General features: G+C 43.7%; 2 protein-coding genes across 3 annotated transcripts; both read right to left on the bottom strand.

The window, feature by feature from the left end:
• Window positions 1-4: 4 nt before the first annotated feature.
• On the bottom strand, window positions 5-10,920 carry LOC108069935 (trithorax group protein osa). Of its 2 annotated transcripts, XM_070215637.1 has the most exons (6): window positions 10,872-10,920; window positions 6,427-7,636; window positions 3,333-3,523; window positions 2,262-2,639; window positions 1,382-1,791; window positions 5-410 (listed from the first exon to the last, which is right to left on the bottom strand). In XM_070215637.1, the coding sequence occupies exons 2-5, from the start codon at window positions 7,367-7,369 to the stop codon at window positions 1,423-1,425; spliced, it is 1,881 nt and encodes a 626-aa protein (XP_070071738.1). In that variant the 5' UTR covers window positions 7,370-7,636; window positions 10,872-10,920; the 3' UTR covers window positions 5-410; window positions 1,382-1,422. The 2 variants fall into 2 exon arrangements, with proteins under 2 accessions (XP_070071738.1, XP_017015695.2); XM_017160206.2 differs by having other exon boundaries at window positions 5-1,791.
• Window positions 10,921-12,812: 1,892 nt separating this feature from the next.
• On the bottom strand, window positions 12,813-15,226 carry park (E3 ubiquitin-protein ligase parkin). Its single transcript, XM_017160210.3, has 6 exons — window positions 14,812-15,226; window positions 14,556-14,751; window positions 14,149-14,494; window positions 13,208-13,652; window positions 13,055-13,151; window positions 12,813-12,993 (listed from the first exon to the last, which is right to left on the bottom strand). Exons 1-6 carry the CDS (start codon window positions 15,067-15,069, stop codon window positions 12,884-12,886), a joined length of 1,452 nt encoding a protein of 483 aa, XP_017015699.2. The 5' UTR covers window positions 15,070-15,226; the 3' UTR covers window positions 12,813-12,883.
• Between the last annotated feature and the right edge of the window lie 4,530 nt (window positions 15,227-19,756).

Raw genomic sequence — 19,756 nt, 5'->3', positions numbered from 1 at the left:
AGCGTTTTGTTTGCCAACATCTTTTGCTAATCGTTTTGCGTGATTTATTTCATAAAATTCAAACTTTTCAAATATTTATTTACACACGGACTTAATTATACTAAATACTTGGTTTATTTTGTTTCGTCCTCGGTTGTTGTTCCTTCACTTTACTGAAGACATCCAATACTTAGTTGGCATAAAATGTCAACGCTACAAGGTTTTCTTCTTTTTTTTTGGTTGGTGAGTAGTTTCTTTTTCGTATTAACTAGTTTCTTGTTTTAATCGCTATTAAACATTTTTGAATGTCGCTCGATGTGTTTGGATTTTTTCCGTTTTTGGTAATTCGGTTGTTTTTGTCTTCATTGATTTGTTCGATTTGCATTTGAAATTTTGTTGGGCCCCTTTGAAACCTGAACTTGGTTGTTTCTCTACAAGTAAATCATACAAATTCGTTACGTTTATTTGTTCACGCACAGATATTGGAAATAAATTCAAGTAAATTAAGGCACTCAATACAACAAAGAAATCGACTCGAAAATGAATAAGTTGTTAGTAAATCGATAGAAACTAAATCAATTTAGCCAAGTACAAATTAGTGCGGTGGTTCGAGTGTGTCTCTGTATGGGTGTATCTGTATCTGTGAGAGTGTATATGTGTGTGTCGGTGTCCTAGCCTAAAATGTACTGCATTGCTTTAACATTAACTATCTGGCTTTAGATTACCGTAGCTAATCTTTAATTTGTATTTGTATTGTACATAAACGTAATTCCTAAATTATGGTGTTTTCAATTAAATATATATTTTTCAATGGCACATCTTTTTGCTAAATGTAAGATTTTCGCTCTGTTTTATTTGATTTTTACGGGCGCACTTCGGAATTTTGGTGCCCCAAAAAAATTGGTTTCCAATCGGAAACGGTGCTGTAAACAATTTTGAGTGTGTTTCTTACTTTCAAGTAGAAGTTGAGAAAAAATGTCTCCTAACACCTGGAGGCCTCGAAAACTTTTAGATCCCATTACCAACTGCCCAAGTAGTTTGACTATCATCTAGTGTTACATATACGAAATGCATATTTATGTACAGTGGGACAAGATTTCAACTTACACTCTGAATCGATTTAAAACGCCTTCGATTTAAAATACATTGAACTACTTAATTGATTATTACTCATTTACATGTAGATGGTTTGCTAACAATATTTTGGCTTCTTGTTTCTTTTGTTTTTCTTGGATTTCTTTTTTTTTTTCTTGTGGTAAATTTTGAACGCACTCATTGCCAACAATGCCCCCCGACAACAACAACTCTTTCGGGGGGAGTCCATTGTCCAATTTTGACCGAAAAAGGCACACACAGAGAATATCGAATGACAACGACTATGCACGACTACAACAACACTAACCCTAAGCTATATATGATCCGCTCGACATCGGTGGACCGCCTCTAGTAGCCGTTGCAGCGGATTTCCCCGTAGCGACCTCTTGGTCTGCCAGCCCCGTAGGCCGCATATCGCTCATACGCCATGTAGTCCGCCATCTCGTAGCCGTAGCCCCGCATTCGATTCCTTGGATTGCCATAGCCGCCTTGGTTCTGCTCCTCGTAGGCGTAGTTGTAGTTGTGAGTGGGCGTGGCCGGGGGATCGATGTAGCCGCCGGCTGAGAGATGAGCTGGGAAATTGCTGGGCGCACTGGCTGCATATTCCTCGGCCAAACGTTCCACCAGCGATTCGGGCGTCTGCAGGAATCGCTCGGAAAAGCGACCGATTTCGGTGGAGCCGAAGGCCTGCAGGAAACCCGGCAGGGGCTTGATGTCCTGTGGGGATTTAAAGGGTGCTATTAGTGATATTTATTATTTGTTATTTTTTCTCAGTATTTAATTAATGCAAAATAATCGTTGAAATTTACTTAAATATCTATTTAAAATATATAACTTTATATAACCTTTATTCTTAGTATTTTATTTTATAGGTATTATTCTTTATTTTGCATGTACATAAAGTAGAAAAAACTCGTTTTGAAGAATTAAGAATTTGATTATTCGAAATTAAAACTAATGAAATATTTTAGGAATTAAAATTTATTTAATATCTGAAAACCTTTCAAAATGCAAATTTAAATTGGGTAAACCAAAATATATATCTTTATTTAAACTTTATTTGTTTGTAATGCTGTAACCTCATTTTGATCTCATAAGAAGAATAGGGAATTATTTTCAAAAATGCTTCTATTCCGATTCTAACTTAAAATAGAATATAATTATATCTGTATAACTTTGGAACTCACCCTAATTTGTTCCCTTACAATGGGCTCCACAGCCTCCACGTTCTCACTGCCGCCGGCTTCCTTTTTGGCCGCCTTCCGTTTTGATTTCTTGCTCGGAATGAGATCGCACTCGATGATGCGGTTGTTGTTGCTGCTGCGATTTCTGCCCGTCGTTGCATTGCTCCGCTTCATGTTGCTCGCCTGCTGTTGCTGCTGCAAGTGCAATTGCTGCTGTTGTTGCTGTTGCAGGAGGGGAGCCAAAGCAGGTGGCACACTCGCATTCTGGCCAAAGCCAATTGGCGAGTTCTGTGGCGCCGGCGGAGTGCGGGGGCATCGTTGCGGCGTTGGACTCCAGTTGTCCGTCGCAGGATGTGGCTGCTGTTGTTGTTGTTGTGGTTGCTGTTGCAAGTAAGCGAAATAAAAATCGAATTAGTTTTTTTCCAAGCTGTTTCTGCAGCGGCAAAGTTGTTACGCTCAAGTGGCGGGCCCTTGAACAACTTCCCCTTGGATTTTCTATACCCCAATCCCAATCCCAATCCCAGTTCCATTTCCATTCCCCGCCAGCTGGCCGGCGCGTGCTCGCTGCTGGCAGCTCGTGTTACCAGGCAACCCCCAAAAGAGCCACCTCCTCCTCTCCTGGAGCTGCTTCTCCAATCTTGCCAGCCAGTCAGCCAGCCAGCCGGGTGAAGTTCAACGTAGCGCCCCAAAAATCAATAGGCGCCCCTTTTTATGTGCGGCCGGGACACCCTGTAAGAAGGCTTCTCTCTCTGGGAGAGCTTTTCCCGTGCTTTCTCTCAGTTTTCCCGAATCGAATCTCTCTGTGAAGCCGGTCGATGGAGCTAAACGCATTTCGCTTTTGGCCTTCTCTCTTTTTTTTTGGCCAGGACGGGTTGTGATGGGTGATGACTGCTCCTCTGGTGGGCGGCTGTCATTATCAGGCTCGGATTGTTGGCCTAATTTAACCCCGGACTGCCTCTTAATTATAAACCCACCCTCGTTCATCTCCGAACTTCACGCTGCACACCTGCAGCTTTAATTTGCAATTTTTCCCGCCCGTCGCTAATTCGATTTCAGCCACTTTTATTCACTTACCGCATGTCCTGGCTGCTCGTCGGCCGCCTCGATTATTGGATCACCACAAGGAGTAGTATCCTGCGGCGTCGTCGGCGCTTCCGAGGATGCTCCTGTCTCCGGCTGCAAATTGATTTCCGCACGCTTGGCAACTTCCGGCGGAGCGGGAAGCTTATCACTGGCCATTGGCGAGGTGGCGACGCTTATGTCATCTGGAAAACAAGTTGGGAAATAAGAAAATCAATACGGTATAAGTCTGAAAATGATTGGACTCCCTTTGCGGATTTCTGGGACTCTAATTATTTTGTCATGCGTGCGGACGGCAACCAAGGGTTAAAAACCAGGCCCGGAACGTTGACCATTCGAAGGAAGGGCTTTTTTCGCACGCGCTTATCAAATCATTTTTCCGGAGGCAATAAGAGAAGAGAGGGAGAGAGCGGGAGAGCCACATGCACTTGTTGAACGTGGCCAGCACACACACACACGCCCTCCCCCTCTTTCTCACCCATACGCACGAAATCCCAGAGAGAAGTCAACAAAAAACGTAGCGCACTTTTCGGCGCATGCGACTCGGCCTGCAATGTTTACGTATTTGCCATCAAGCTTGGCTATATTTTCGGACTTGTTGTTGCCATTATGGCAGTTCAGTTACTGCAATGCATTTAAAGCTATAATCAGTTGCGTCGATAAATCAATTATTGTTGCAAAGAGCTCTGAATATAGGTAAACCATTCACAAAAGCGATTGATTGATTTTACCTCAATAAATTTGTAGTAATAATCTTAAATACCATGGATATAATCACAATACCAACTATCCTTTACCATTAATTCTTTACTTAGAAGTCAGAATGGTATTATTTTTAATTTAAACGATTTTTTCATAACCGTGTTTTTTAAATCATGAATATATTAATATATAATCATGAATATATGTATATGGTGTTTTTCAAAGCTTAAATTGCTTTTTATAAATATTTGGAAATTTTAAGAAATGAATTCTTCGAGATCCCTTAATAAGGAATTCTTTTTAAGGTTTTTCTAGCTCTTTTCTATTATATTTTCCACTTTCCTTTAACGGAATATCCCCTAATTGCATTCCGTTTTAAGCTGCACTTCATTTCACATAACGGACATTGATTTTCGCCTCCATATGGTGGCTAAAAACGGAGATTGAGGTTGAAGTTGAATTTGAGCCCTGGCTATTGCACCAGGGAGCTGTTCCTATTCCTGTTCCTCTTCTTGTTTCAGGGTGTCGTTGGTTCCTCCCTTGATTAGTACACAAAAAAAATTTGGATAAACCATTTAAATATCAAAATAAACCAAATATTAAGACTAATATAAAAACTTTAAAAACTTAATTAAATCATTTTATCAGTTAGTTATTCTTCGTTGCCCTTTAGTGTTAGAAATCCCAAAATGATCTAAACTTTTTCTTCTGTGCACGTGTTTGCGGGTGTTCGGGCGTGTTTGCTGTCTGTGTGGGCGGTTTGACTAACGGTAGTAAAGCGGCAAAAGCAGCGGCAACCACCGCATTACGCTGAAAAGTTCATTTACATGCTGGCTGTGATGACATTTCACGCACACACCGATGGCCAGAAAGACACCCTTAGATAGGGCTGTGTGTGGGTGGGTTTGTGTGTGAAAGTCAAACGCCCATTGATAACGACGTAGCTCTACACAAAAACACCCACAAACACAGGCAAACACTCCACCACACTGGGAGAAAATAAATCAAAAATAAAATTTAGACTAAAGTTTTCCTAGGTAACACTTTTCAAAAAAAAAAAATACTAAGGGTAAGTTAAATTTTCCGGAAAAAATACGAAATATATTTTTTTTACCTAATTTATTTCTTCAATTCTATATTTCCTATAATACATAGTTTTAAATAAGAACTAATTTTGATTTTTTAATTCCTTATAAATGGGCTCTCCAATTTTTTCCAGTGCTGGAAGTTCGTTTGCACTGCAAAATATTTAGAAAAAATAGCTGTGGGTTCACTTCGCACCTGGTGGGTCATCCACATACACAGTTGACTTATTGATTTGCACACACGACAAAAAAATTAAAAAGCCACACATCACGGTGCAAAGTCGGGGAGTCTCGGTCTCGGGTGCTCGTATTCGCGTGCCTAAATAGACAGCTAATTTTGAAGTCCTCCGAAGCGCCATGACGTAGGTGCCCCAACGCCCCAACCACCCAGCCATAAAGCAACCCACGCCCCCTATTAAACCGAACCCCCCTTCTGTTAGGAAACGGAAGTATTTCAGCAGTTAACCAACGCTGATTGGTTGAGTGTTTGCAAAACGTCGGCTTGTCAGGCCTGTGAAATATGTGGGTGGATGGGCTGGCAGGGGATTCGGAATCGGAATCGGAGGAGCTGGCGGAAAAACCTGACGGACAGCGCTGCCGGTGAGGAGCTTTACGGACGACACTCCGGACACGCTGACAACGATGACGGCAACACGAACGGACAGTTCTTGCATTAATTTGCATGCGGAATCAAGCATAAGGCTATGAGGAAACAGTGGGTCTGATTAAAATTAGTGCTATATTATGAAACGGATTAACCATTAAAGGAGAATTTTTAAAGATAGTTTCAAATATTTCAAAAGGGTTTTTTATAATATTAAGAACAATATAAAATGCTAGTACAGAATTTATTTAAGCAGTTTGAAAATATTAATGTTCTGCATCCGAAGCTTTTCTATCGAGTTCGAAAAACAGTATCGATATTTCCGATATTTTTATCAATTTCCTATCGATAATATCGATTATTTTTATTTTTTAATTTTATTTAAACTCTCGATTAGTTCTTCAATATTTAACACTAATATTTAATATTTACACAAACTGCTTTACACTAATCGATATTTTCTAAATCCCCCCACTGTGCTCTCAATCGTTGATTTCAGTAACTGAAGTAACTGCCCGTCGCGCCGTCTTTCGCCCCTCGCCCCTTGCCGACTTCAGTACTTGTTACATAATCTTCCCCGACATATGTTTGCATAAATTTAGGAATTCTCCCCCGCGGCCGTGCATAATTGCGAATTAAATAGAGTGTAATGAAGGAGTGACAGCGATAAAAAAAGGCTGACAAACTGACAACTTACCGGGAATATCGAGCGGTGGCGGCGGAGTGTCCGTCCTTCTGGTCTCCGCCGATTGACTGACCGCTGGCTGCACTGGCACCTCCTCCTCCTCGTAGTCCCTGCCATCCCCGGGACAGTGGTAGGGCACACAGGAGGCGGACTCCACGGACATATTCACAGGATACTCGCCACTGTAGACGGGCGTACTCTGACTGCTGTCGCTCCTCGCCCGCGTGCTGCAATTGCTGATGCCGCTGTCTGTTCCGGTGGCACTGATCATGGGCGGCGATGTGGTCAACCGCTGGGGGGCTGGTGACTCGGCCACCGCCACCTCCACCTCGACATCGGGATCCTCGAGCTTTGGTGTTCCAGCCAGCGGCAGATGTTGACCGAGATGTTGCTGTTGTCCCAGATGTTGCTGTTGTCCCAGATGTTGCTGCTGCTGCTCCAGATAGCTGGGTGGCAGCACAGTGCGATTGGGAGCCGGCGTGGTGGAGCGACCAGGTGGCGCATAGTGAGGCGTTGGACCCGCAAAGCCACCAAAACCACCGCGCGTTTGATAGGAAGCAGCAGAGCTGTAGGGCAAGGGAGCAGGCTGCTCGTAGCCAGGCTGAGATTGGGGATAGCTATGCGATCGGGGCGGGTAGTGGAGCACGCTGGAGGGGATTAGCTGCTGGCCAGCCGGCGTGAACATCCCCTGGTGGTGCTGGTGATGCTGCTGGCTGCTATAGTGCGGCGAGGCATACGGGGCATAGCGATAGTAGTTGGGCATCGGGGAGTAGGGAGCCGCACCGGAGGAGCCACCATAGCTCCCATAGCTTCCGAAGGGATGGTAGCCGGTGTAGCCCGATCTGTAGGGCTGCGGCGGATAGTGGGACATCGTGTGGTGATGCTGCTGCATTTGCTGATGATGAAGATGCTGATGATGATGATCGTAGAAGCTGGCTGGATATCGGTCCGACATATTAGGGCCTCGAGTTCGTTACTTATTCCACAGGAGAAGGAGACTGGGCGACGTCTGCCCCTTGCCCTTCCGAGTGGCCAGCATATCGATATCGCTCATACGCCCCGTTGTCCGCTCTTATTGATTTTTGCCTTTTCGGCCAATCGCAAATCCTTCGGCTTCCTTTGCTTTCCTTGTCTGGCCACGCTTGGCTGCCCTTTATTTATATGTTCGAATCAATTTTCGCCACACTTGCAGTTTTCTTATTGTCCTCCGGTGAATGGAGCGCTGAATAAAAAAAAGAGAGAGCAAAGTGGGTGGGTTTATTATCGCACGGCAATAGTGTCCTGTGTGAGTGTTGGCCAGGACATTTGATGGCTCGACAGAAATGGGAATGCCAATGGCGAGATCGTTAAACAGTTGCCCATGCTTGCAAATAACGAGACAATTGCGTTCGGAGGGCCGCAGACAATTCAATTAACATCGGGCCAATAACATTTTATGCGAGCTACATGCTCTTGTTACTATGCGAAATTATGTGGTTTCAACGGTGCTTATCTGACCGCGACTAACAGATAAGTAGGAACATTATTGAATTTCTTATGGTCTTCCTAAGATCTTTTTTTATGGTATTACTTGTCTTGTAACAAAATAACTTAATTAAAAGTTTAGTGTCTTTAAAGGTCTAAAATGTTATGATAACCTTATTAAGATGGTTTGGTATTTTAACGATATAAAACTTAATAAACCAAATATCTTAAGTGTAAAATATGAATAAATTTATATAGAAATGTATTAAATAATTATTAAAAAGGTATCTGTCAATTTATATGATCTTTAAAAATAACTAAATATTAATCATAATCATAAAACAATAACTACATATTAAATTGTAATATTGGAAAATCATTTTTAAATTTTCCTTCCCCTTTAAATCCCCCTTTCTGCATGAGAATGCCGAATCCGCAAGTGCCTCAATTGTGGATCCTTCAGTTTAACTGAGTGCAATCCCGGCATTCCACACATGCTAATGAGAGCCTGAAACTCGCCGAATATCCCTGCATTCCATATCCCATGTTATGATGCACGAAATGCGGTTGCCGACTGAAGATGCCTGGGAAATGGGAAATGGATGGCTGGGTCTGGTAATTGGTGGTGATGAGGGGGGTGGAAAAGCGGTGACGGGTGGGTGCATCTCTTGATGGGCCATGCGCAAAATTCCGTTTGTTTTGCACTCACGCACAGGCAGCTGAGGCACCACAACAACGACAACAAACAGCCACTCGACTTATCGAGCGCATCTCCCACACACACAACACACACATCCTTCACTCACACATTCTTGCACTCACCCCCATACTCACACTCACACCCCCTCGCCACTCACATTCAATGAATAACCGCTTGCATTTTGGTCGCATGCAAACCGTTAATGAGCCACAAAAGTGCACACATCTGGAGTGGGATTGATAAGGACCAGCGGGTGGTTCCAAGTCGTCACCAGGCAACCCCGAACGTCTTCCAGCAGCTTCTCGCAACCACACAACCACCCATCAGCCGCACAGGACATTACATATCAGCACACGCAAATACTTTACACCGAGGAAAACAAATATGTATCATTCACACAAATTACTTGAATGAAAATTTAAAAAAAATTTGTCAATGAAAATATTTTTTTAATTTGATTTATAATTGTAAAAACTTTACAGGGAAATACTTTATAGAATTTTTAGAATAATATACCTAATAGTAACACAAAAATTATAAAAAATTCTTTTAGTTTTAAATTCGTTTATTATTTTTATCATATCGTCTTATTTCAGAATGTTTTTTAACTTGCGAAAAAATCTATTTCTCTTTGGAAACAATTTTAATTATAAGTACTCAAATAATTTTTATATAATTACCTCTTATACTTTTAAATATAGTTTTTATTTTTTAAAAGCTGCGGTAATTTATTTTTTTACCCTATTGTGTTAAATCCATATAGTAATTACTATGCCTGTGTACCGCCGTTACTTGTGTGCGTCTGTAAGCTTGAGCTTGACGTGTGCGTTTATTGATTAATAAACTTTTTTTGTGCAAAAACACCAGAAAAAGGCGAAAAATAATAATTGAAGGCAATCGCTAGTGGGTGGAAAGCGCGCGGGGAATAAGGGGAGACCTTTATTGATTGGAGAGCCCCAGCGACTGGCGTTCCAGATGAGCTTGATGACGATGATGATGATGTCCTGGCAGCAAATTAGCAAGTCAGGAGGGGGAGGGGCAGGACAACTCTATTAGCAAAGTCAAACACGGGGGCGGAGTGGATAACATAATCAATGTAAACACAAGTTGGCCAAGAGAGCGGGAGAAAGCGAGCCATTAGCCGGCGAAGAGAGTTCGCGAGGGTTTCGAGAGAGAGGAAGAGAGAGCTTTCGAGGCTGGCCCAAAGGGTTATGTTAGGTGAAACAACAAAAACAGTCAGCCGTAAATGAAATGAGCCTCGAAATAAGTCAAGTTAAGCAACTGCAGCCGTTGGAGTCCCGAAAAGGAGGCAAGTCTGGCCTCTCTCTCTCTCGAGTTCGCTCTTTTTGGATCCTGCGACAGGAAACGGAAGTTGAGCACGACGGCAGCCGTGTAAATGGATGGATGGATGCTGCGTATGTGTGTGTGTGTGTTGGTGGTGCCTCTTTTTGGGACAGTGCGACACAACAGCAGCAGCAGCAGCAGCAACAGAACAGCCTCCCACTCGCCGCCACCGTGTATATATAAATCAATAAAAACAGCAGCCCGAGACGGGTTTTCGCCTCAGTTTCTGCACTGTTTCTGTACTTTTTTCCCCATTTTTTCCTTTTTTGTTTTCCTCTTCTGCGTCCAGCAGCAGCAGAAGTAACCAAAGAAGGAGCAGGACGAGGAGCTGCTGGTGTACACAATCATTACACGGACCCGCGCGCGTCACACGCTGCGTATGTGCAATGTGGCCCGAGCGAAGCGCCCGAATGTATGCAGCGGAATATTGCGATTTTAATTGAGTCTCTGCTCGAAGGAATATTTCCAATGAATAAATGGGACAGTTCCTCAAGTGCGTGGGCGTACTTGAAAGATGTAACAAACGATTCTAATGCAGAAGTCCATGATGGTGTTTATGAATTAAGAAAATATTCTAAAGCATCTTTCTAAATAATAAATACAAAAATTTAAACAGTTTTATTGATTACTTAAATTCTTAAAATAAATTGTAATAATGTTAAAAAATAAAATAAATAAATAAATAATAATAAATAAAATAAAATAAATAAATAAAAACCAATTTTCAATAATAAAATAATTTATAAGAAGTAACTTAAAATAAACCTTTTAATGTTAGTTGTTCATGCCTTAAAATTTGCAAACATTTGAGGGTTAAAAATATCAAATTGTAAGGACATAGCTATGGTAAAAATAAAGTCTTCATTTGTTTAAGATTTTTTAGTAAGCTCAAACATTTTTTGGGAATTTAAAATTAAAGTTAAGCTTGTTATAAAGTACCATTAATTACCTAATTTCCAAAGGTTGTGTTTTAATAAAATTTATTTTCACTTTAATATTTTTCTTCGTTTTAAGTTGCTATTTTCCTTTATCGTATATTTTCACTGATTAAAATGTTTCTGTTTTAATTTCCTTTAGATTTTTCCCGTCGATTATTAAAATTTCACTAATTTGATTCAATTAAAAACCTCGCCTCTGATTTCAAAAACTCTCGCCACCACGAAAAGCCGTTAAAGTTGAAATTCTAGTGCCCACGCAAGACAGTTCACAATGGTTCGCGAGTGTGAGAGGCACTTTTCCACTTTCCACCGACGACTTTTCACCGATTTTCTCTTCGAGGCTCGAGCGGAAAAATCGAAGAGCGGCCAAGTGATCGGCGGCGTCACTCGGACGGAGGCCTCAGTTCGGTGCGGATTCGTCCGCCGTATCTGGGGATGCGTTACGTATACGCAGCGTGTGCGGCGCGCGCTAAAGTCCAACATAGACTGAAATGCGATACGCGGGCGCGCTGCCATTTATACACCGAAGGCCCCCGAAGGCAGAAGAAGAAAAGCTGGCAAAAGACACAGGCACAAGCAAGGAGCAAAAAAAAAATAAATAGAAAAAAACGAGGAACATAGAACACTGAAGCTGCTGCACTGGGAACTTTGTGACCCGATTCGATGGGCAACCTGCCCACATGCGCGAGCGAGCTTTCCTTTTTCGAGGGCGGAAAATGCGCTGCATTTTGCTCTCTCTCTCTGGGTTTTCTTGCTCTCTGGGAAATGGCAGTGGAAACTATTCGCTTTGCTTACGAATTAGAGCACAAAACAGAAAGCCAACCAAAACAGAGCGGAAAAGCCGAAAGGAATCTAGAACGTGGCGTTACTTCTAAATGGACGAGAGAGATGGGAAATTCCCCGAGAGAAAGAGAGAGGGAGAGAGAGAGAGAGAGCGAATTTTCCGCCAGAGTCCCGCTTGGGGGTTTCCCACGTTCGGTGTGTGCGAATGGGATATGTATAGGCTCGATTTATCGATGTCCGGGCCACGAATTTTCACCATCAAGCGAAAGAACCATAGCACGCTTTCTGGCATATCCGTAGTTCCCACCGCCAAGGGATGTTTCCGCCTATTAGCGGAAAGTTCTCCCGTGAACCTGTGGCATTTGACCAGCCCAACTTCAGATGACCGATAAGCCGCAGGGCAGACTGATAACCAGGCAGGTGAACTTTTTAGAAGCACAGGCGCATTTGGAGAGCTCGGAATTCTACAGTTCTGGTTTATCAATTAAGCTCAGTTAAGAATATCCAGGATTTTCCTTGAAAAAATTAAAGAATATACTGAAATTACGATATCTAAACTCAGTTTAGCTTAAAACAAATAATAAAACTAATTTTCATTCATATTTCATTATCTATCCTTTTTTAGTTACAATTACCCACGATTTGTATCCTATTATTGTTACTTTTGAATCAATAATATCTAAGCAAACACTTGAAAAAATAAAAAAAAGGTTTAGTTTATCCAAGAAAGCTATCCTTAACTTCAAAGTAGCATACTTAGAACAAAGGGTTTAACTTCCCAAAAAAAAACTATCTCTACACTTAAGAATCCGAAAAATTTTCGTACAAAATATTTGAAATACCATAGCCGTCCCCTAATCAATTATTGGGATTCCCCTTGCGGCTACGCGCCTGGTTTACTGGCCACCCACTGCGCATCCGCCGCACTCTCTCTCTTTTTCCTCTCCGACTATTTTCACAAGTGCACGTGTTTGTTGCGGTTTTCACATGCCAGCAGAATGAGGAAAGCCCTCAAAATATTTGTGGGCGAGCCTGGGAAAAACGTAAACAAAGTTCTGTGCGCACGCAACGAAGGAACAGAGTGGGGTAGGATGGGCTAGGATGAGCTCCCCATTCGCAGTCCTTGTCGGGGGTGTTTCTGCTATTGATTGCGTAGACGACAAACAGGGTGTTGCTCGAGCAGTCTTTACTATGGTATACAATTTAGAAATAGTCAACAAAACAAAACGACGACGAACGACTAGCCGAACCAGTGGGCACCCATGCAGTCGCGTGTCCACTCCGTCTGGCAGACCCAGCACCACTCGAATCCGCAGCCAGCGCGTGTGCAGACCATGTGCATGCAGCCGCCTGGAATGAGGAGAGTGGGATTCGGTTAGGATGTGTTACGAACTGCGTCTTTTACACTCACCATCTCGCTCCGTGGGCGTTCGACACTTTGGACAGGGCTTGGTGCTGACTTTGATGGTGACATTGCTGGCCTCCTCCCAACGCGCCTCGGCAGCTCGCTAGGAATAGCACATATATTAGATTACACAAGCGGGAAAGATTAGGACCAACTCACATTGGGATCCACGGTGTATTCGCACGAGTTTTGGCCCACGGCTCCCGTCCCCTCGGGCAAACACTCCCCGATGTGGTAGCCCTGCAGGCAGTTGCGGCAGAACACATAGCCGCAGCCGCTCTGGCAGGTCACCTTGCGGCAGTCGGGCTCCACCAGCAGGCCCATGCCGCAACCGGGCTGCGGACATAGGACGCCGCCCGCCTGCAGGACATACTCCTCGGTGGCGAACCTCTGGTAGCGATCGTACTCCTCGCGCGTCAGCAGCTTGAAGTGGTGGATCTCCTCGATGAACGAGTGCTCGCAGCCGGCGGGGCAGGGCAGGGTGTAGCCGTAGTCCGGATGCGGCATGAACTGGCGCTCGCCCAAGCGGGAGCGGCAATAGTGGCGAAAGCAGTCGATGCAGGTGACGTGCTGCGAGGCGCAGGGGAAGACCAAAACGGTTTCACTGCAGGAGAGGGAAGAGGATATATAAATTTATCATTCGACTAGGAGGGTTCTAAAAATATTCAATCAATTACACCATTTTAAAGGTAATTTCTAAGCTATTTCTATAAATAAAATAGAATAGAAAGCTATATAACACACTAATTTATGTTTTTAAAGCTATAATTAATTTGAGTTTTACTTATTTTTTTAAATATATACTAAATTAGAACTTATAAAACAATATTTTTTGGTTTTATAATATTGTAGTATAGTAAAAAATTACAACACAAATTCTAATTAATAAGGTAATAATTTATGTTTTTAAAGGTATAACTAATATATCAAATATACTAAATTAGAATTTATAAGACATCAAATCTTGGTTTTACAATATTATAGTATAGTAAAAAATAAAATCAAAAATTTTAAAATAGATTAATTAGGTAGATAATGAAAATAAGAGACATATTTAAATATTTTTTGCATTTTACAAACGATTTTCATTGCATAATCACCTGACATCTGTGCAAGCCAGGCAAGGCACATCTTTGATGTTGTTTTTGATAAGGTTTAGGGGAGCGGCAAAGTCCTTCTCCCCGCCGGAAACATGCTCCGCACACTTGAAGTAGAACTCGGCGAAGGGCGGATCCCCAGCCTCGTTGTCCACGCAGGCCACCTCCAGGCTCTCACAATGCCCAGGAATTCTACGCGATTTTAAAACATCATCCCAGCACTCGGGATCTCGATGGACAGTGAAGGCGCCGCCTTTGCACAGGGAGCAGCGCACCCGGAGTTTGCCATTGCAGAGCTTATCGCACTGGCCACAGTGGACGAAGAAGTGGGCCTTGGCGCGGACTCTTTCTGCAGAGGATTGGGGAGGATTACGAGGATTTACTACCCAAAAAAACAACCTGTTGCCTACCCTCATCGGTGATGTTTAGCCTCTCCTCACTCTCCAGCTGCAAATCCAGCAGAGTTTCATTCAGCGGCTTGGAGGGCTCCTCAGCCAGCGAAGAAGGTTCCTCCTCCTCCAAAGTGGCCGACTGGATTTTCTGGCGCTGCACAGGCGGTCTCAGGCGGATGGCATGCAAAATGCTCTGCTGACCCAGGTCACATTGCTACTGGAAAATAACCAATGTTAGCTCTATTTAGGGGATATATCATAGCAAATCCCATACCTCTATAGTGGTGGCATCGCTGAGTTCCTTGCCGGCGAATATAATCTTGAGATCATCCGGCTGCAGTCCCAATTGCGGAGCTACCAGTTCCTTTACGTTCTTTATGTCCCACTGGGGCTCCAGGTTCACCGTCAGCGTTTTGCCCGTGTTCGTTTTCACATAAATACTCAGTGTGTGGGTGAGGGTCTTGCCTCCGAATTGCAACAGCTCCAGCATTTTGCGTACAAAAGTGGCAATAAATTTAAAAATAAAACTCATTTGTTATCAGCTGATCGATGGCCCCCCTTTTAGTGTGACCGTATGTGCACGTCGTGGATTACTTACGCGCTGCCAAACACCAGCTGGCTGCCATTCGCGGGGAAACGCGGACACGAGAATGGCGCACAATTGAAAAAAAAGTTGTTTACGAAAAAATTAGAAAGATATAGAAATCGGATATGTCTGGTTTTACCTACAGAGAAGTCAACGGCGACTTATTCGGCTGATCGATGGCCCCCCTTTCAGTGTGACCGTTTTTACTTACGCGCTGCCAAACACCAGCTGGCTGCCATTCGCGGGGAAACGCGGACACGAGAATGGCGCACAATTGAAAAAAAAGTTGTTTACGAAAAAATTATAAAGATATAGAAATCGGATATGTCTGGTTTTACCTACAGAGAAGTCAACGGCGACTTATTCGGCTGATCGATGGCCCCCCTTTCAGTGTGACCGTTTTTACTTACGCGCTGCCAAACACCTGCTGGCTGCCATTCGCGGGGAAACGCGGACACGAGAATGGCGCACAATTGAAAAAAAAGTTGTTTACGAAAAAATTATAAAGATATAGAAATCGGATATGTCTGGTTTTACCTACAGAGAAGTCAACGGCGACTTATTCGGCTGATCGATGGCCCCCCTTTCAGTGTGACCGTTTTTACTTACGCGCTGCCAAACACCAGCTGGCTGCCATTCGCGGGGAAACGCGGACACGAGAATGGCGCACAATTGAAAAAAAAGTTGTTTACGAAAAAATTATAAAGATATAGAAATCGGATATGTCTGGTTTTACCTACAGAGAAGTCAACGGCGACTTATTCGGCTGATCGATGGCCCCCCTTTCAGTGTGACCGTTTTTACTTACGCGCTGCCAAACACCTGCTGGCTGCCATTCGCGGGGAAACGCGGACACGAGAATGGCGCACAATTGAAAAAAAAGTTGTTTACGAAAAAATTATAAAGATATAGAAATCGGATATGTCTGGTTTTACCTACAGAGAAGTCAACGGCGACTTATTCGGCTGATCGATGGCCCCCCTTTCAGTGTGACCGTTTTTACTTACGCGCTGCCAAACACCAGCTGGCTGCCATTCGCGGGGAAACGCGGACACGAGAATGGCGCACAATTGAAAAAAAAGTTGTTTACGAAAAAATTATAAAGATATAGAAATCGGATATGTCTGGTTTTACCTACAGAGAAGTCAACGGCGACTTATTCGGCTGATCGATGGCCCCCCTTTCAGTGTGACCGTTTTTACTTACGCGCTGCCAAACACCTGCTGGCTGCCATTCGCGGGGAAACGCGGACACGAGAATGGCGCACAATTGAAAAAAAAGTTGTTTACGAAAAAATTATAAAGATATAGAAATCGGATATGTCTGGTTTTACCTACAGAGAAGTCAACGGCGACTTATTCGGCTGATCGATGGCCCCCCTTTCAGTGTGACCGTTTTTACTTACGCGCTGCCAAACACCTAGCTGGCTGCCATTCGCGGGGAAACGCGGACACGAGAATGGCGCACAATTGAAAAAAAAGTTGTTTACGAAAAAATTATAAAGATATAGAAATCGGATATGTCTGGTTTTACCTACAGAGAAGTCAACGGCGACTTATTCGGCTGATCGATGGCCCCCCTTTCAGTGTGACCGTTTTTACTTACGCGCTGCCAAACACCTGCTGGCTGCCATTCGCGGGGAAACGCGGACACGAGAATGGCGCACAATTGAAAAAAAAGTTGTTTACGAAAAAATTATAAAGATATAGAAATCGGATATGTCTGGTTTTACCTACAGAGAAGTCAACGGCGACTTATTCGGCTGATCGATGGCCCCCCTTTCAGTGTGACCGTTTTTACTTACGCGCTGCCAAACACCAGCTGGCTGCCATTCGCGGGGAAACGCGGACACGAGAATGGCGCACAATTGAAAAAAAAGTTGTTTACGAAAAAATTATAAAGATATAGAAATCGGATATGTCTGGTTTTACCTACAGAGAAGTCAACGGCGACTTATTCGGCTGATCGATGGCCCCCCTTTCAGTGTGACCGTTTTTACTTACGCGCTGCCAAACACCTGCTGGCTGCCATTCGCGGGGAAACGCGGACACGAGAATGGCGCACAATTGAAAAAAAAGTTGTTTACGAAAAAATTATAAAGATATAGAAATCGGATATGTCTGGTTTTACCTACAGAGAAGTCAACGGCGACTTATTCGGCTGATCGATGGCCCCCCTTTCAGTGTGACCGTTTTTACTTACGCGCTGCCAAACACCTGCTGGCTGCCATTCGCGGGGAAACGCGGACACGAGAATGGCGCACAATTGAAAAAAAGTTGTTTACGAAAAAATTATAAAGATATAGAAATCGGATATGTCTGGTTTTACCTACAGAGAAGTCAACGGCGACTTATTCGGCTGATCGATGGCCCCCCTTTCAGTGTGACCGTTTTTACTTACGCGCTGCCAAACACCAGCTGGCTGCCATTCGCGGGGAAACGCGGACACGAGAATGGCGCACAATTGAAAAAAAAGTTGTTTACGAAAAAATTATAAAGATATAGAAATCGGATATGTCTGGTTTTACCTACAGAGAAGTCAACGGCGACTTATTCGGCTGATCGATGGCCCCCCTTTCAGTGTGACCGTTTTTACTTACGCGCTGCCAAACACCTGCTGGCTGCCATTCGCGGGGAAACGCGGACACGAGAATGGCGCACAATTGAAAAAAAAGTTGTTTACGAAAAAATTATAAAGATATAGAAATCGGATATGTCTGGTTTTACCTACAGAGAAGTCAACGGCGACTTATTCGGCTGATCGATGGCCCCCCTTTCAGTGTGACCGTTTTTACTTACGCGCTGCCAAACACCTGCTGGCTGCCATTCGCGGGGAAACGCGGACACGAGAATGGCGCACAATTGAAAAAAAAGTTGTTTACGAAAAAATTATAAAGATATAGAAATCGGATATGTCTGGTTTTACCTACAGAGAAGTCAACGGCGACTTATTCGGCTGATCGATGGCCCCCCTTTCAGTGTGACCGTTTTTACTTACGCGCTGCCAAACACCAGCTGGCTGCCATTCGCGGGGAAACGCGGACACGAGAATGGCGCACAATTGAAAAAAAAGTTGTTTACGAAAAAATTATAAAGATATAGAAATCGGATATGTCTGGTTTTACCTACAGAGAAGTCAACGGCGACTTATTCGGCTGATCGATGGCCCCCCTTTCAGTGTGACCGTTTTTACTTACGCGCTGCCAAACACCTGCTGGCTGCCATTCGCGGGGAAACGCGGACACGAGAATGGCGCACAATTGAAAAAAAAGTTGTTTACGAAAAAATTATAAAGATATAGAAATCGGATATGTCTGGTTTTACCTACAGAGAAGTCAACGGCGACTTATTCGGCTGATCGATGGCCCCCCTTTCAGTGTGACCGTTTTTACTTACGCGCTGCCAAACACCTGCTGGCTGCCATTCGCGGGGAAACGCGGACACGAGAATGGCGCACAATTGAAAAAAAAGTTGTTTACGAAAAAATTATAAAGATATAGAAATCGGATATGTCTGGTTTTACCTACAGAGAAGTCAACGGCGACTTATTCGGCTGATCGATGGCCCCCCTTTCAGTGTGACCGTTTTTACTTACGCGCTGCCAAACACCTGCTGGCTGCCATTCGCGGGGAAACGCGGACACGAGAATGGCGCACAATTGAAAAAAAAGTTGTTTACGAAAAAATTATAAAGATATAGAAATCGGATATGTCTGGTTTTACCTACAGAGAAGTCAACGGCGACTTATTCGGCTGATCGATGGCCCCCCTTTCAGTGTGACCGTTTTTACTTACGCGCTGCCAAACACCAGCTGGCTGCCATTCGCGGGGAAACGCGGACACGAGAATGGCGCACAATTGAAAAAAAAGTTGTTTACGAAAAAATTATAAAGATATAGAAATCGGATATGTCTGGTTTTACCTACAGAGAAGTCAACGGCGACTTATTCGGCTGATCGATGGCCCCCCTTTCAGTGTGACCGTTTTTACTTACGCGCTGCCAAACACCAGCTGGCTGCCATTCGCGGGGAAACGCGGACACGAGAATGGCGCACAATTGAAAAAAAAGTTGTTTACGAAAAAATTATAAAGATATAGAAATCGGATATGTCTGGTTTTACCTACAGAGAAGTCAACGGCGACTTATTCGGCTGATCGATGGCCCCCCTTTCAGTGTGACCGTTTTTACTTACGCGCTGCCAAACACCTGCTGGCTGCCATTCGCGGGGAAACGCGGACACGAGAATGGCGCACAATTGAAAAAAAAGTTGTTTACGAAAAAATTATAAAGATATAGAAATCGGATATGTCTGGTTTTACCTACAGAGAAGTCAACGGCGACTTATTCGGCTGATCGATGGCCCCCCTTTCAGTGTGACCGTTTTTACTTACGCGCTGCCAAACACCAGCTGGCTGCCATTCGCGGGGAAACGCGGACACGAGAATGGCGCACAATTGAAAAAAAAGTTGTTTACGAAAAAATTATAAAGATATAGAAATCGGATATGTCTGGTTTTACCTACAGAGAAGTCAACGGCGACTTATTCGGCTGATCGATGGCCCCCCTTTCAGTGTGACCGTTTTTACTTACGCGCTGCCAAACACCTGCTGGCTGCCATTCGCGGGGAAACGCGG

The sequence above is a fragment of the Drosophila takahashii genome, chromosome 3L (genome assembly GCF_030179915.1).
Source record: "Drosophila takahashii strain IR98-3 E-12201 chromosome 3L, DtakHiC1v2, whole genome shotgun sequence".
Lineage (NCBI taxonomy): Eukaryota > Metazoa > Arthropoda > Insecta > Diptera > Drosophilidae > Drosophila > Drosophila takahashii.
Note: the sequence above shows the minus strand (reverse complement) of the source record. Positions and strands in the feature narration are given on the sequence as shown.